The sequence below is a fragment of the Polyodon spathula genome, chromosome 7, assembly GCF_017654505.1.
Source record: "Polyodon spathula isolate WHYD16114869_AA chromosome 7, ASM1765450v1, whole genome shotgun sequence".
Taxonomy (NCBI): Eukaryota; Metazoa; Chordata; class Actinopteri; order Acipenseriformes; family Polyodontidae; genus Polyodon; species Polyodon spathula.
This window is the reverse complement of record NC_054540.1, coordinates 25419012-25434914: the sequence shown is the minus strand read 5'-3', so window position 1 is coordinate 25434914 and position 15903 is coordinate 25419012. Positions and strand designations below refer to the sequence as shown.

Genomic DNA, 15903 nt, shown 5'->3' with positions numbered 1-15903 from the left:
GGTGTACTGTACTCTCAGGGTAACATAAATTAGAGTGTATCAATATATATAAATATTGAAAATGCTGTGATGTGTCAGGTATATCTGTTAAAATAACCCATCACTGTCAGCTCCTCCATTCAACAGTGGGAGTGGTTTCTTTACATTACTTATGCGTGGTGTTGTTTATTTTGGTTGCAAATCAGTCTTATTATGTCTTATTATCAGTCTTAAGTAATCATGCATTAGCAAACAGAGGTTTAGTAATGCCTCCATGTCAGCATATGAAAAATTGGAAGGCTAAATGTATAACTGTTGCTAGGCTGGTTTGTCTGTTTTTTAAATCACGTATTTGTAAGAGGAAACAAGATCCTAGAGAAAGAAAAGACACTGCACAAAAATATTACAATATTAGATGTAAGTAATTTAAAAAATAAGTCTTCAGAGTGGATCAAATCTGAGGAGTAAAGGTTTTAATACTGGAAACGGTTATCACTTATGAACTGCTTCCTATCCATCTACATAAAAGAGCTTCCAGCTGTTTCTAACTGTCTAACAACATAAAAAGTTGCCCGTGCAAAAGCTGTTTTAAACTATAGGCTGTGGGTGGAAGTTGAAGAAGTGGGTCACTTGAGAATTACTGATGTGAGTTTCAAGTCCAATGCCTCCTGCCTCCCAACTCCAGAGCTTAGATCTCACTATCTTTCTCTTAGCCTCTTGTAATGTAGAGAATCATTTTTGCTCTTAGAAATGTTACAAACTGCCATTTGCTAAGTGCTCTGTCAGTCCAATATTGTCATATATATTTTTCTTTATTTCTGTAGGGTAGGGCTTGTTGGCTATTCCAGCTTTTCTTTTGATGAGTTCATCTCGTGTTTTCTGCCCAAAAAGGTAAGGAAAAATCCCTGCACTAGGATTATCAGGTAGCTTTCTGGTGGTGTTATAAAAAACCTCTGAAGAAGTCAGTTTTATGTATAACAGGAACATCTGCTTGTTGACCTGAGCTTCGATGCTAAATGTATGTCTTTTGCTTGCCTGGGCTTTGAAGTTTTGTAACCGTGACAAAAAGATTAATTCTTTGTTCTTTACTCCACCACTGATGAATAATTGTGCCTCCTGTATCTTGCAGCTGTATCTGCAGATGAAAATACAGGAAATAAATTACTGTCTGTAGGTGCTGAGACAACCCCTTCATGAGCAGCTTGTTACAGGGTGATAAAGTGATGGACTGTGTTGCAAGGACACTGGACCTTGCTTCGTAAAGAGGCTGTCACTACCGGTCTGTCTAAAAAACAAGATCCCATACATACCATTATGTGGTGTGGCTTCATATATAGCATGTTGCTTTAAATGAATCATGTAAAAAAATACAATATCTTCAAGTAAAGCAGACACACATTTCAGCTGGTGCCTTCTTCAGTATACACATTTTTCTTATAATTGACCTTACAATTATGATTCTTAGAAGTCAGGCATGATCTTTAAATGCCAATTGGATTTGTAATCATTATTTTGGTCATCTTATTGACTTAATACAACTATCATAATACCATTATTATATGCAAAATATAACTACTTGGCGTAAAGCAATGATAAATAAATAACCATAAATAATGGAAAAGAGGTATTACCTAAAGAGGTGCTACACCAAAAATGTCAGCCGTCTGCTATGACATTGCAGACATATTGTAGAACAACATTTTCATGCAGTTGTGTAGTGGGGAGTTGTGACATGGCTACTCAACACATTACCATGTATACATTGTTGTTTCTGACAAACACAATCGAGGCTCTCTCAGTGAAGAAAAAGGGAGACAAAACCGTGGCATTTAAAAGAAAACCTTTAAAATGTGAGCAAACGCAGTTGCCAATTAGCTTAGCTCTTCTTTTAAACAATTGAAACTGGGTTCTGTTTTTTTTTTTTTTTTTTTTTTTTTGTAGGTAATGCAAAATGAATGGCTCAGTCCTTCAAGAGCTAAACAGCTTGATGATGTGGGGGCTAAGCCGAAACGCTCAGACCCAAAATGTGAGAGAATGGATGACAAGAATGCTGAAAGAATTTGGAATTTGGTAAAAGAAAAAGTAAATGAGAGGTAATCCTAATTGTTAAGATCATGTAAATTAATTTTAAGGCTGGAAAAAAGGTGAGATATAAATAATAGCAGTGTATTATGGAAAGAGTTTTTAACATGTATTTTGCTATTGCTATTGCACATGATTAAGCAGATTTAGGTTACATCTCTTGTATAATGTGCACCTCTAGAATACAATTACACGTGTACTATATTCCGATATCCCCTGCTACCCATATATAGCATGTAGAAATTCCCAATATTTGTAAAAGGGTGCATGCGATATTCCACACACTACAGTACAGTGGAAGTCATTATCTGCAGTATGTATAGGTTGATTCCTTTTTTATGTTTATTTTTCAGAGGCTCACAAAATACTGTAATAAATAAATCCTATTTTAGAGTAATGTGTTTGTTTTTCTGCTGACTCTCGGCTCTTTGTTGAAACATCATGAAACCTGTTAGTTGTGTGTCTGGAATACCTGACTCTTTCTTGTTATTGAATTTGGATACCAGTGTCTCCACCCCATGACTCATAAACTGCAAGTGGTGAAACCCCAGTGAAATAGCAGAAGTGATTTATTGCAGTATTTTATGAGTCCCTGAAAACTAAACGCCCAGTGTATAGCATTTAACTTTAGCATGTAAATAGCCGTGCAAACTGATTATTTATTTATTTATTTATTTTAATGATCTTTGCATTTTTCAATAATTTCCGGATAAATGGCTGTTTTTGTGTTTATTATTTTTACTGTAACCTCGGTTAACGAGTAAGTGCCGGGGTTCCGAAAAATACACGGTTACACATCCCCACGTGTTGCTACAACTGTTTAAATAATGTACCTGTAATTTTTATTTTCATTGTTAACATCCTGACAACTTTTTACACTTTTAGCTCTTTTCAAAATGGCTGCTCTAGTGCACTGGGGTTTGAGATCTGTCCTCTTAATCACTGCAGGAAGAGCGATTTAAACAAAAAACATAAGAACAAGTACTCTAGCTTTTCTGTGCCATACAACATCATGGGTCGTTATTGCTGTGTTACATGTTTGACAATGTGTGAAATAATCCTTACACTATCAGTGCACTAGAGCGGACATTTTGAAAAGAGATTTTAAAGTTGTAAGTGTAAAATGTTGTCAGGATGTTAAAAATGTTAAGACAAATTACAGATATGTTATTTAACCCTGCTACTTACTCTTTAATACCTTCTGTAAAGTTGTAGTTAATTGTTTCACATTTATGAAACATTATAATGAAGGAGACATTTTACCCTTAATCTTATATATTTGCACTGATGGCTTCAACATTGAACACAACTTAGTTGGTTAACAGTGTGATGAAAATAATGCAATGTCAGGATTAAAATGTTAAGGATATCAGCCTCATATTATGAAGTAAAATAGATGTAACTGTTGTGACTTCATTTTTCTTTTGGCTTGTTCAATGTTGTTTTATAAATAATAAATAACACTAATGATACTATATGCATTTGTGTATAAAACAGTGCATCCATTTTACCATTTTTCCATTTTATCATTGGACATTATAAAGAATCAATTTTGCTTGTCTGCAAATACAACATGCAAGTCAGGTAGATCTATATGAAAGTTGCTCAAGTACTATGTTGACAGGAGCTTTGAATTATTAATTTATTTTTAACCATGAAACCAAAACTTTAATAATGGAAGTTACAGCACCTTCCAGGATAACCAGCATGAGATCCTGTGTTCAGTTTTGTTTCAGTACCAGCCTCAATAATTGGTTGGTGATGTTCTGTTCAGACCAAAATCTACAATTTCCTTAATTTTATTAAGACATGTGTAGTTGTTTATAGTTGCTTTGCTATTCTAGGATGTCTCCTGTTCAGCCAACTTGTGAACACTTCAAGTACTCACACTAGAGATAACCATCCTTTTCAGTGGACCTGTTGTCATCACAGCAGCAGCTGTACAATTCTACGTAGTAAATAGAATAAATTATTGAGACAAACCATGCAATATTTGTTTTTGCATGAAGTGTGATCATGTCATCTTGTCATGATCACACTTCATACAAAAACAAATATATGCATACATACAAACTCAGCATTTTCTCTTTTATGTTTATTTGCAGTGATTTCTCCATTGAAAAATACTTCCCACTCTCCTGTCTGCAGCCCAGTGGGAATATCACAGCGGTGCAGCTAAAGAAGTCCCTTGACAGTATGGGGCTTGTTATTAATGATGACGAGTTTGACGGTCTCTGGGAAAGGTAAGGGAAGCTCAGTACTTCATTTGGAAAACTCCTTGTTAGAAAAAGCAAAGGCAGTGAAGGAGTAAGACTCTTTTTAAACCCCTGTGGGATTAACCTACATATGCCAGATAAGTCTCTTTAAAAGACAAAAAAATATGACTTTTGTTACACAATAAAGCTGTTTGAGGGGAATTTTGAAGTAAACTTGTTAATGTAAAAATACATAATTACAGAATACAATTTATACCTCCCTTTGCAGAACACACACACACACACACTGGTTTGCAAAAGTGTTTATTCCCTACAATAATGTCACATTTTGTTGAATTACAAATAAAGTATACACAGTTTTTCAAACAAACTTTTTTTTATTCAAAGCTGTAGCGGTTAAACTGAACATTGTTATATGAGGAGGAGGTTAAATGTCAGCAAAACTTGCAAGGAAAATGTACAAAATGAAATTTACTGGTTGCATAAGTATTCAGCCCCTTAAGTCAGTACTTGGTAGAATCACCTTTTGCAGCAATTACCTCTATTGAGTCTTTTTGGATAGGTCTCTACTAGCTTTCCATAGTAGGATGGTGACATTGTTTCCCATTCTTCATGAGAAAATTGCTCCAGTTCTGATATGTTTGTTGGGGATTGTTGATGGACTGCAATCTTCAAGTCTCACCATAAATTTTCGATTAGATTCAAGTCAGGACTTTGACTGAGCCACTCAAGAACATGAATTCTCTTCTTGTTCAACCACTCCAGTGTGGCTTTGGCTTTGTACTTTGGGACATTGTCCTGCTGAAATGTCAATTTTCCTCCCCAGTTTCAGTCTTGGCTGACTCAAACAAGTTTTCCTCAAGGATTCGCCTGTACTTTGCACCATCCATTCTACCCTCTGCTGAAGCATCCCCATAACATGAAGCTGCCACCACAATGCTTGACAGTTAACATGGGGTTGACTGGGTGATGTGCAGTGTTGAGCCAGAAGTAACGCTTGGAATTTAGACAGAAAAGTTCAATTTTTGTCTCGTCTGACCACAAAAACTTTTTCCACATGTCTGCAGTATCATCTACATACTTTTTCGCAAACTCCATACGTGCTTTAAGATGAGGCTTTTTGAGTAATGGCTTCTTTCTTGCCACCCATCCATGCAGGCTAGCTTTGTGTAGGGACCAGCTTATTGTTGACGTGTGAACACTGACTCCCATCTCAGACACAGAACTTTGCAGATCTCTCAAGGTCATTGTTGGCTTCAGAGTGACATCCCTAAACAGTTTCCTGATTACCCGGCTGCTCAGTTTGGGAGGGTGACCTGATCTGGGTATTGTCTGGGTGGTATAACGCATCAACCACTTCTTAATGATGGACTTCACTGTGCTGAGAGGGATAATTAGCACCATTGAAATTTTCTTGTACCCTTCTCCTGCTCTGTACCGCTCTACCATTTTATCCCTGACTTGTTTTGAAAGCTTTTTGGTCTTCATGGTTACTTTGTTGGATCACTATGTGTGTTGCGGCTTGAAAGTCTTCATATACCTGAGGGAAATTCAAACCACTTTGTGTAAACACACAGGCTGAAACCATTTCACTAATTATGTGACTTTTCAAACAAATCATTTGCACCTGAGCTGATTTAGGGCTGCAGTAGCAAAAGGGTTGAATACTTATGCAACTGAGATTAATCTGTTTTTGTCTGTAATTCTTACTTATTTATATTTGATATGATTTTTTTTTTTTTTTACTTTATCAATATGGAGTAGTTTGTGTAGATTCTACATGTAAAGTCTAATCTGAAAGTGTCGTGGAGTACGCTCAGGTGCCAACAAAATGAAAACTTTGCAGGGAGGTGAATACTTCTGAAAACCACTGTGTATATATATATATATATATATATATATATATATATATATATATATATATATATATATATATATATACACCGTATTACTTCAATTTGGCGCCGCAGCGTTTATTTTAAATTGATCAAAATGACCGCAGCGCTTAAAATAGAGCGGCCGTTATATGAGGGCGACGATTATTAATAATACTACAATGTTCAAACACTGCAATATTTTATTACATGATTTATGACATTTTAGAAGTATCGTGGTTGCTTATTTTCTGTGATACGGTAGCCTACCTGTATGTAGCAGTGTGTGTGGCCAACGTACTTTGACTACTGTACAATTATCGGTGACCAAATAACGAGTTGGAGTGTGAGTTGGAAGGTAAGGGGAGCACTGTACCAGCGAATCAGGGGGAAATAAATACCTTAATGTTTCTTTATTGATAGCGGCGTTTATTCCAGGGCGGCCTCTATTATAAAGCTGATAAATGACTACGGCATTGATACGAGGGTGTCTTTAATATGAGGGTGGCGCCAAATTGAAGTAATATGGTATATATATATATATATATATATATATATATTATATATATATATATATATATATATATATATATATATATATATATACAGTACCAGTCAAAAGTTTGAGTACACCTGCTTGAAACCAGGTTTTTCATGATTATCTACGCTTTTAGCTGTATAAACTTGTCTATAAACACTTAATATTTCATCATCTGATATGTGTACTTATATAAGCTGATAATCGTAAGTGAATTGCATTCAAAAATTAAATTTTTAAATGAAAATGTAAATCTTGTCAATTTCAATGAAATGGTCACCCAAAACAAGGGGATTTCAGTCTGAAGCCCAAGTCAGTTAAAAGTCGGAAATGTGTATAACACAGTGTTAGAACACTGGCCTAAGTATAAAAGTGCCTTTGTTAGGTGTTCTCTGAGTTAACTAGCATGTTACCTAATTAACCTTTTGTCACCAATTATTGTAAACAGGTGAAGGTCCATGATTACTATAAATATAGGTAGCATAGGCACAAGTTTGTCATTCCTGAATGTAAGGGAGCAGAAAATGAGAAAATATGCTCAGTTAAGCAAAGAAAAAAGACAGTCTGTAATTACTTTAAGAAATTAAGGTCAATCTTTAAGACAAATCGCAAGAACTTTGCAAGTGTCTGTAACTGCTGTGGCCAAGACCATCAAACGATTTGAAGAAACTGGCACTCATGAAGACCGAACAAGGTCGTCAGGCAGGCCAAGGGTGACCTCAGAATCAGAGAACAAGTCCATTCGAGTCACAAGTCTGCGAAACCGGCAATTAACTGCTCCTGAAATACAAGCTCAGCTAAATGCTACTAGAAGAATAGATGTTTCAACATAAACTGTTCAGAGGAGATTGCGTGAAGCTGGCCTAACTGGAAGAATTGCTGCAAAGAAACTATTGTTAAGAGTGCAGAATAAGAGGAAGAGACTTTCCTGGGCCAAAAAATACAGAAACTGGACGTTTGATGAGTGGAAGTCGGTCTTATGGACCGATGAGTCAAAATGTGAAATATTTGGGTCCAACCACCAAGTATTTGTAAGACGAAGAGAGGGTGAGCACATGAGTTCTGCATACTTCAGAGGCATGCCATTCCATCAGGATTACGACTAGTTGGGCAGTCCTTCATTCTTCAGCAAAATAATGACCCGAAACACACCTCAAAGTTGTGCAACAACTATCTGGCGAAGAAGGAAAGTGAAGGACAACTCAATCTAATGACCTGGCCTACCCAGTCTCCAGACCTCAATCCCATAGAACTTGTATGGGACGAACTGGATAGAAGAGTAAAGCAAAGCTACCCACAAGTGCTCTACATCTCTGGGAATTGCTGCAGAAGAGCTGGGAAGACATGTCGGGTGATTTCCTTGTTGAATGCTTCATGTTTGTGAGGCTGTTATTAAGGCAAAGGGTGGCTATTTTGAGGAATACAAGATTTAGAGATAATTTTCAATTTTCTTGAACATTGCTTTGATACTCCTTATGTTTTGTTTTGTATATTGTAACATGTGTTTTCATTTTCAAGTATTTATAGAAAAGTATACAACGTAAAACATTGTCAATTATGAAAAAAACCTAGTTTCCAGCAAGTGTACTCAAACTTTTGACTGGTACTGTGTGTGTGTGTGTGTGTGTGTGTATATATATATATATATATATATATATATATATATATATATATATATATATATATATATATAGAATGTGTCGTTATCCATCAAACCTACTGCTCATGCAGGTGTTGTTATCCATCAAATCAATAGTACGAAAGTCACTCTTGAACTCAGGACTTAAAGGATGTGTTGCAGTAAGAATACCTCTGTTAAAAAGAAGAACAAGACTAAAAGGCTAAATATGCACAAGAACACAGATATTGGACTATGGAACAATGGTCAAAGGTGCTTTGGACTGTTGATGGATGGACAACAACACCTGTGCCTTCTGCCAGTTCTGTTGTCAATTCAATGCTTGTCTTCTTTCTATTCCTTAAGGATATTATCATTAACAATCAAATATTGCTCATCCTTGTTAGACAGCTATGGGTCTTCCAGTGCTGGGTTTGTCAATTACAGATAATGTTTCTGTGTACTTGTTGATTATGCTTCAGATACCACACCTTAAAAATCAATTAATGCAAACTATTTCACTCATTGTTCTTCCTTGTTTATGCAAGTCAAAGTTGTTATAATAGTAGAGAACACTAGTGGAGGCTTTGAGTAAATTGTTGATGCTTATAATGCATCAGAGTAGACAAATGCAAGATGTCTAAGACTTTTGCACAGCAATATATATATATATATATATATATATATATATATATATATATATATATATATATATATATATATATATACACACACACACACACTCCAGGAACATTGATGGAGTATTACAGTTATTACACTAATGCGGATGACAGAATAACCGGTGTCAAACTGAAATATAAGTAATTTTAAACTATTTGGTATTACATTTTTAATTTGTATTTGTCCTAACTCAGTACTACATTGTTGGCCATTTAAAGTTTACAAATGTAATCCACATTAGCTGAATTCTTTTAGAAAGGGATAAAGCAAATAAAAGACAATTTGTTATTTTGGAAGATTTGGACACCATGCTATACCTAGTACTAATGCTTATGATGTTTTTTTTTAATATTATTATTATTATTATTATTATTATTATTATTATTATTATTATTATTATTATGTGGCTGACACATAATGAAAACTGTGTTGTAACTGTTTGATTATATTGCCTTGTAGGATTAATAAAAATAATACACAGGCCATCAACACAAATTCACTTATCAAACGACTTGGAGTACCAGGTACATTATTTATTTATTTTTAAAATACAAACAATTTACAGATTTATAATATAATATAACAGTTTATTATTAAAAGCTAGTAAATAAGATTTTAAAATGGTATCTTTTTTTAGTTCCAGATATATGTGAACCACCAAGACAATCAAATACAGGAAGGGGAATGAAATCATCTGTCAAAAATCTGAGCTTTGAAGAGGTTGCTAGTGTTTTAAAATCAAAGGTAAACGTTTCATGTTGGTAGCATGTGCTCTCCAATAACCTCTGCATAAAATCTGACCTCTACAATTTTTGAATATGCTTGGTAGTGCATTTTAGAACAAATCTGAGGATATGAGCCTGATTTGTTATATAAAGTATAATTTGGTGTGACAGGGAGGACCCTGTCGCTGGTTCTTGCACAGATGTGTGCTGCTGGGATATGTAACAGGAGACGTGTTGGTAGACAACCAATTGAGCACGTAGGCGTGACCGGTGCTGAGCTGATCAGGAGGTCCGGATTGGCTGGGGATCGTGTCTGGGGAGGCTGCACACAGCTCAAAGGGCGACTGCGCCACAGCTCGAGGTGACTGGACCACCATGCTATGCAGATTGGCGCTTTGTTTACATTAAGGAGTAGCGCGCCCGCTCTGCAGGATAACTACTATGGAACCCTTCAACTGCAAGACGGTTCCTGTGAAGGTGTTGCCCAGCCAGGACCAGCAGTCAGTTAGTTTAGGGGGTGTTGATCCCGACCAGTATAGAGAGGGGTTTGTAGTATAGTAGGTTCCTGGAGCAGGACGTCTCTTTTAATGAGGCTAGCGCTCACCTTGTGTGACAAACTTTTTATTTTTCGATTTGTTGTGTTTTGTTTTCTTTATCACATCTGACACTAGGTCTACCATTGCTGGTACCTTAGTGGCAGCACCTGTGTGTTTATTAAATCTGCGCACCTGCGCGGTGTGTCAATGCCCACTGCTCTGTGTTTGACTAATTTTTTAGTCAGTAACGACCCAAGTAGGTAACACCCCCCCTACTACATATGGTGTCAGCAGTGGGCGTCAGTGGTTCTGCTGAGTCAAGACAGGAAAGACACAGAGTAGTTGGCTGCTAGGATGCACAGGCAGAACCAGGTGATGATCAGCAGCTGCAGGAGGCTCTGCTGAGGGAGCAACAGAGATCTGAGTGAAGTGCCAGAGAGGGAGGATTTACTGTCCACAAAGGCCAGAGTAGGAGTAGCCTGTCTGAAGAGCCAAAGGAGGAGCTATGGACCAAGAAGGAGTAGCTGCCATCACGAGGGCAAAAGAAGGAGGAGCTACCATCCCAATAGACTGAGGATGAGCAGCTGTCCAACAACCTGAGGAGGAGGAACTGCCATCCCCGAGACCTATGGCTGAGGAATCGAGACCAGTTCCTCCACAGCTCCGACCACCACCCCTGCGTGCCAATCCGGCACATATGGGTCACCTCCATTGGTCCATGCTCCCAGACACCCCACAACATGTCTGGACCTCCCCACTGGTGAATCAGACGTCGCTGCATAGTTGCTGAAGCTCTCACCTCTGCCGGCAGCTGCAGAGGTCCAGTCACCAGCCTGTACTCTAGTCGCAATGTCCACACTAGCCGGTTCCCCTTCCACCGATTCTCGGTCCCTTTGAGGTGGTGACGGAGATGACAGCAACCTACCTACTGATTCCAAACAGAAGCGGAACCAGTTTAAGATTATCGAATGTACCAGTGGTGCCATCCTGTGGGGGAGGGTATGTGACAGGGATGACCCTGTCGCTGGTTCTTGCATGGATGTGTGCAGCTGAGACACGTAACAGGAAACAAGTTGCTAGGCAACCAATTGAGCAGGTATGCTCACCCGGCACAGAGCTGATCGGGAGGTTCACATTGGCTAGTTGGCATGCAGTTCAAAAAGCACCTGCTCCACAGCTCGAGGCAACTGCATGGCTTCACTTGGTAATTACATATTATAATAGTTTTAATCACAAAAATGCATTGCTCCATTTGGTACTGTAACTGCAATTGCCTGTTATTGGGATCCATGTGAAGTGTATCCTGGAAAGGCAAAAGTTATATAAGCTTACCTTGGTATATCGTGGTAAAAGCACTATACGGTGTAGGAAATCATTTATAAAGTCTTGTAAAACACACACAAGCATGGTAAATCACATATGTCAGGTAAAAAGCAAAAAGAAACACAGAAAACCATAATAAAGAACATGGTAATAGCACAGTAAATGCTAAATGAAATTGCATAATTATCACCCAGGTGTACTGTGGAGTAAAGTGCCAAGCTGAGAAGCTTGCATTACCAGAGACTGTACACTGCTTCAGTACGCCAGAAAAAAAATGCTAATTATGATCTTTAAGTTGTCGAAATACATCTTTGTGGTTGAAATGATTCCAAACAATATTTAAAGCGTATTTAAACAAAATTAATTTGATAACTTTCCTAGTGATGTGTAAAAATCACACAACCTAGTCCCAGCCCAGTAAAGAAGATTCAGAGAATGTAATTTTCTTACAAACAGCTGCATCATCATGGTTTATTAAAGTAACATCTTTGTGGAAAAATCAGTCAGCAGTCTCCAGTCAGCAGTCATTATGTCATGTGGAAAACACTCCATTATTATTCGTTTACATTATCATGCCCAAATATATATTATCGACTATTGTCTGAAATGTGATACATGTAATCAAGAGCTCAGTTGTTTATTTGATAATGAAATATTAGCGGTATTGTAGTCAGTGAAAAAAGTTACCAGTGTTTTTCATTGGGCGATAAGATACTTGACCATACACACCAGAAGCGACACAGAGGCGATGGGACAGACTGAAAAATTGCCAGATTAATAAAACTATAAAAAATTGCTATTGACAAAACTATGAACAAGGCTGGTACTCATTCATCAACATGATGAAGTAATTATGAATGCCTTCTCTGACAGTATTTCAACATATAGGGCAATAAATTATACATACCAGGCTTATCCGGTGCCTTTGAAATCTGCATGTTTATAATAGCAATGATCTGTGTCCTAGAACTGGGTATTTTCCTCCATCATTTTGGATGCTGCTTCACTCTGCTGGATCACGTGCATTGAAGCTGTTCTCTGATTGGTCAATTCCCTAGTTGACGCACGACAAATCGCAAAAAATAGAATTCAATTCTATTTCTCATCGCGCCAGTGTTGGCCTGATTCTATTCAGTTTGTTGCATTGCTGCACAGTTTAACTTATCACATCACCTCTGGTGTGAAGCAGCCTTAAGAATACATGGATCAACTGTAGCAAGATGTGTTGTCAGAATCTACAAAGAAGGTTAAAGCTGTGGCTGTGATCCAAGAAAATACTTTGAATGTAACTACAGGTACAACAGTTATCACAGACTGACAGATGATTCTAATCAACTATTTTTACTAGGAAACCAGATCTTTTGGAGGTTTTACCAGGGAGTTAACATCAAATTCAAGAGCTGAAGAGGTCATTGAAAACTAGAATGGGACTCCCTTGTTGGAATGGGTTTCCTATTGCCACCTGAATTGATATTTATATTAAACTACCTTGCTACTCTCGATATACAAAGCTTTCAAGCATATACAAGGATGGAAATAAGAGTTCGACTGCATAGCAGGTTCATCCATTCCAGTTTTTATTACAAACTTGATTAGCCACAGAGTATAGGTAACAAACTCAGGTGTGTCTTATTAATCTCATAGTAGAACCAGGAATGGATCAAACTGCTATATAATAGGAGTCGTATTCGCATCCCTGCACACACGATTTGATATAATAATAATTTGATATAATAGTCCCAATATTTTGACTTAAGGCTGTGCTGCATATGCTTCCACTGAAACTATGTTTTCCCTCATAGTGACAACTTACTGTAGCCAAGGAACCAATTCAGCACAGCATCAGTGTATATAGTCCTTTTGTGCAGGTGTGCAAGTAAATACTCTAAATCAGCAGATGTTGCCATTAAATGGTTTAAAATAATGGGGACAGTTACCAGTCTTGTACCAGTTTTTTTTTGTTTTGTTTTCTTTTTCATTGGTTCACACTGTTAATCAAAATGAATGATTAAGAAAAATACAACTGTATCTATTTTATGTAAAATAAATAAGAAAAATGCAGCAACAGTTATTATATGTGCATATCAATATTTATAAAGATATTATCGACCAATCGTGCATTTTTCTTGCTAAATAAATGATGACATGTCTTTCTTTCCCAGTTAAATGAATCCTGTCTTTCTATGCTGCATGCATTTGCAAAGTATGACGAAGATGGGACAGGATTGGTAAGCCTGACTTTTTTCATCAGCATAAATGTTTTTGTCAATAACGCTGATAATTATGCTGTAGTAAAATTAAGGACATTGTACAATCACATTATATAGTTTGAACAACTGGGCTAAACCTTTTTTTGCTGGTAGAAATTGACCAGCTGGAAAATACAGCACAATGTATACCTTCTACTTGCAATACCTTGAAGGGCACATAAGGACATTTTTATTTTATTGTGTTACATGTTCCCATGTGTTGCTACAACTGTTTACAAAGGTGTGTATTTTTTTTTACATTTTGATCACTTTTTTAAACTTTTAAATTACATTCGCTGTCTCAAGATGGCTTCCCACGCACCCATATGGACCTCTCAGAACTACATTTACCATCATACTCCTGCTCACATATGCAACTGAGATGGATTTACCAGTGAGCAGGAGTATGATAGGAAATGTAGTTCTGAAAGGTCCATGAGGGTACATGGGAAGCCACCGTGAGGCAGCAATTTAAAAGTTTTAAAAAGTGGTCAAAGTGTAAAAAAAATTAAAATTAAAACAATACACACACCTTACATAAACAGCTGTAGCAACACATGTGAACATGTAAACCCAGTTTAAAAATCTGTTGTTCAAAATATAAAATATGTCACGTAAAATATAAGACATGTGAGTGATACACAGAGACAGGCGAGATGATTTTACGCACAACATGTCTTTCTTAATCTTGATTATTTGCCTCAAAATAAGAAGAGAATTTGAACCTTCTGTCCCCTTTGTTGTTACAGGCTACCCGGACTGCATTCCGACAAGTTTTGGCTCAGTTCAACATCCCGATGGGAGCTATTGATCTAGAACATCTTCTAGCGAGGTACTGCAAGAGCCCAGTTATTAGTTAGGAACCTTCTTTTGAAGACTTTCTTTAACTCTTGCCACCTCACAAATCTATGACTTTCGAGCTACTGAACTGTGTTAACCAAAGCAATGTAAAGCAGCCCGATAGACCACAGCTTCTATATAAGTGTAAAAGCAGCAAGTGCATATGAGGAGGAAAGGAGGTCATATTAATTCAGAAACTAGAGGATTATGCCATGCTTATGCACCACCAAGCCTTTTTAATATCTAGATATGCTTATTTGTTGGAAAAGTTTTAATGAAACCTTTGGCTATGCAATTTTGTCTTCAAAATCCTTTTTGTGTTTTTTTTTTTTTTTTTTAAGCTAGTGATTTCTAGAGTTTTGCTGCATTAGCTCAAACATTCTAAAATGACAGTTTTTTTATGATCTGGCTGGTTCAGAGTTCTTACTGGTCACAAATCTGTATTAAAATACAGCCTAACAAGCAAAATACTATATCCAGGTTGACAAGTCAACAGACAATACATAGCCCTGATGAATTAAAATAAAAATGATTAGATTTCTTTAGAGCTTAAGAGTAATGGAACTGCACATAAAAATTACACACACGCACATATATATATATATATATATATATATATATATATATATATATATATATATATATATATATATATATATATATTTTTTTTTTTTTTTATCTATAGAGATAGGATTGTACATCAAGGGGGTCTTGGATATGTAGTAAAGAGTCACGTCTACCTTTTCCTTCTCGGAGTTTCTTGTTCGAACGAGCAGCCGTCAAAGAACACTTCTCTAAAGTTTCTGGGTATAGAGTCAGAGAAGTCGTTACGCACCCCTGTCCTGCTGCTTACAAATTGACAATGGTCTCATTATCACAGTCCTAGTGTTGCGTGATTTATGCTCAAATAAAGGAGCTCCATCACACACACACACACCTGTTTTTGCTCTGACTTGTTAATGGGTGTAAGGGTATGGTTTGCAGTATGGCAGTTTTTTTACAGTACAGTGGCATTGTTATGTTTTGTTATGTGTTCCAATAGGTACGTGAACATTACATGGATGTGCACTATATTAGTGGTATCTAAGGGGTATACATACAGGCACCTCCAAAATTATTGGCACCCTTGATAAAGATGAGCACCAAAAAGGCTGTATAAAATAAACAACACAGGTAATGAGCTATATTGTAATTTTCCAACATGTGGAATATATTGTACTTTATTAATGATTCAAGGGAATC

The 15903-nt window shown here is 36.8% G+C and overlaps 1 protein-coding gene across 1 annotated transcript in view; it reads left to right on the top strand.

Annotated features, from left to right (window-relative positions):
* The window catches only part of LOC121317817 (EF-hand calcium-binding domain-containing protein 6-like), a 33373-nt gene that overhangs the window by 8147 nt on the left and 9323 nt on the right, over window positions 1-15903 (top strand). Inside the window, exons 5-11 of the mRNA XM_041253919.1 lie at window positions 804-870; window positions 1921-2072; window positions 4167-4304; window positions 9448-9512; window positions 9626-9732; window positions 13735-13800; window positions 14571-14653. Coding sequence (XP_041109853.1) covers window positions 804-870; window positions 1921-2072; window positions 4167-4304; window positions 9448-9512; window positions 9626-9732; window positions 13735-13800; window positions 14571-14653 — 678 coding nt within the window. The remainder of the gene's footprint in view (window positions 1-803; window positions 871-1920; window positions 2073-4166; window positions 4305-9447; window positions 9513-9625; window positions 9733-13734; window positions 13801-14570; window positions 14654-15903) is intronic.